General features: G+C 44.9%; 1 protein-coding gene across 1 annotated transcript in view; it reads right to left on the reverse strand.

Annotated features, from left to right (window-relative positions):
- Positions 1-1,355: 1,355 nt before the first annotated feature.
- Positions 1,356-1,469, reverse strand: part of IL5RA (interleukin 5 receptor, alpha) — a 32,515-nt gene continuing 32,401 nt past the window's right edge. Inside the window, exon 10 of the mRNA XM_008583388.1 lies at positions 1,356-1,442. Within this exon, the coding sequence (XP_008581610.1) occupies positions 1,356-1,442 (87 nt within the window). The remainder of the gene's footprint in view (positions 1,443-1,469) is intronic.

Consider the following 1,469-nt stretch of genomic DNA (forward strand, 5'->3'; position numbering starts at 1 on the left):
TCACTCAGGACAGTGCGGTGCTGGGAGCACAGCAGCGCTCCCACCACGGGTTCGGATCCTATATAGGGATGGCCGGTGCACTCACTGGCTGAGCGCGGTGCAGGCGACACCAAGCCAAGGGTTATGATCCCCTTACCGGTCACAAAAAAGAAAAGAAAAACAACCTGTGGAAATATATGGTAGTCAATGTGTCCCCATTGTTGGATCAAAACTTACTAAACCAACTCCAGAAAGCATATAGAGTGTGCCATGGAGGGGATTCTGAGCAGTGTTACCTCCTTTCCCTGTCTTAAGCTTCTGGCCCCAGGGTCATGTAGAATCAACACCGTTGGGTCTCCTCTAACTCTCCTCCTGCCCCATGTCTGCCCAAAACATGCCTACACCTGGTTCTACCCGCATCACCCATCACAAAGGCCTCCAGTCTGGATGCAGATCCATTCATATATGAAGATGCTGGGAGGAAAAATCTCTCTATAGATTGGTATGTTTGGGATGGACAGAAGAAACCCTTCCAAACACGAGACTAGGATCAAGCTAGTGCTAATTCACCAACAAGGTGCCCTGAAGTCTCTGGCAGCAACATCTTCTCACATCTTCTCAGAAAGTTTGTTCTTGATCCAGTGACCCCTTCACAACTGAATGATGCTCAATGCCTTTCTCAGTACGTTTCCAGAATATCAAGGCTGCCTTCAAAGTTAAAATCTTGAACGAAATCCTGTCCTCTTTTTTAATATGGTGTGATGTCTTAGCTCTTTATGTTTTTAAATTAGTTTTGCCTCAGATGATGCCCTCTGGATCAGGCCTATGGCGCTTGAGATAATCTATATCTCTCTTTATCTCTCATGTATACACACTACTTGAAAGAAAACTATTGTAGAACTCAGAGGGGAAAAAGCACCATGAATCTGTGGCTTCCACTCACTACAGGAAAGACAGCCTTGAATCCAAGTTTATGATTCACTCCAAGCTGATGCAAAATGCTTGCTTTCTGAGATTTTAGCTGAGTCTTACTATTGGCAACTTAAACAGCCAAGCCAGCACTGCCAGAAGTAAACACAGTTGATGTTAGCCTTAAAAATTGTCTCTTGTGCAAACAAAGTTTGAGGTGAGTCATGCAAATAGCAAAGACTGGCAGGTGAGGAGGTGCGACCCTGTACAATGTGGGGAGAAAAACAGGAGATTCTGATGAAATACCCATACTTTTAAGAGTTACGAGACTGGTATGTCTGGGTGCATTGCCTTGCCGCTGAAGTGATGTTCAGTAAATTCTGAACCCCTCTTCGCCAAGCAACAGCAGTCCCTGTTCTTATCACTGAGGCGTGTGTTGAGTTCATTTGAGAATGTCGCACTGACAGTCAAACCACAGAATCTTTCAGGATGTCAAATCCAGGCTCTTCCACATAACTTGTGACTTCAATTTCTGTTTCACTGGAACCAGCTTTCTGCAAAACAAATCATCCTTCCTTAGA

This window comes from Galeopterus variegatus, unplaced genomic scaffold (genome assembly GCF_000696425.1).
Source record: "Galeopterus variegatus unplaced genomic scaffold, G_variegatus-3.0.2 Scaffold2899, whole genome shotgun sequence".
NCBI classification, from domain to species: domain Eukaryota; kingdom Metazoa; phylum Chordata; class Mammalia; order Dermoptera; family Cynocephalidae; genus Galeopterus; species Galeopterus variegatus.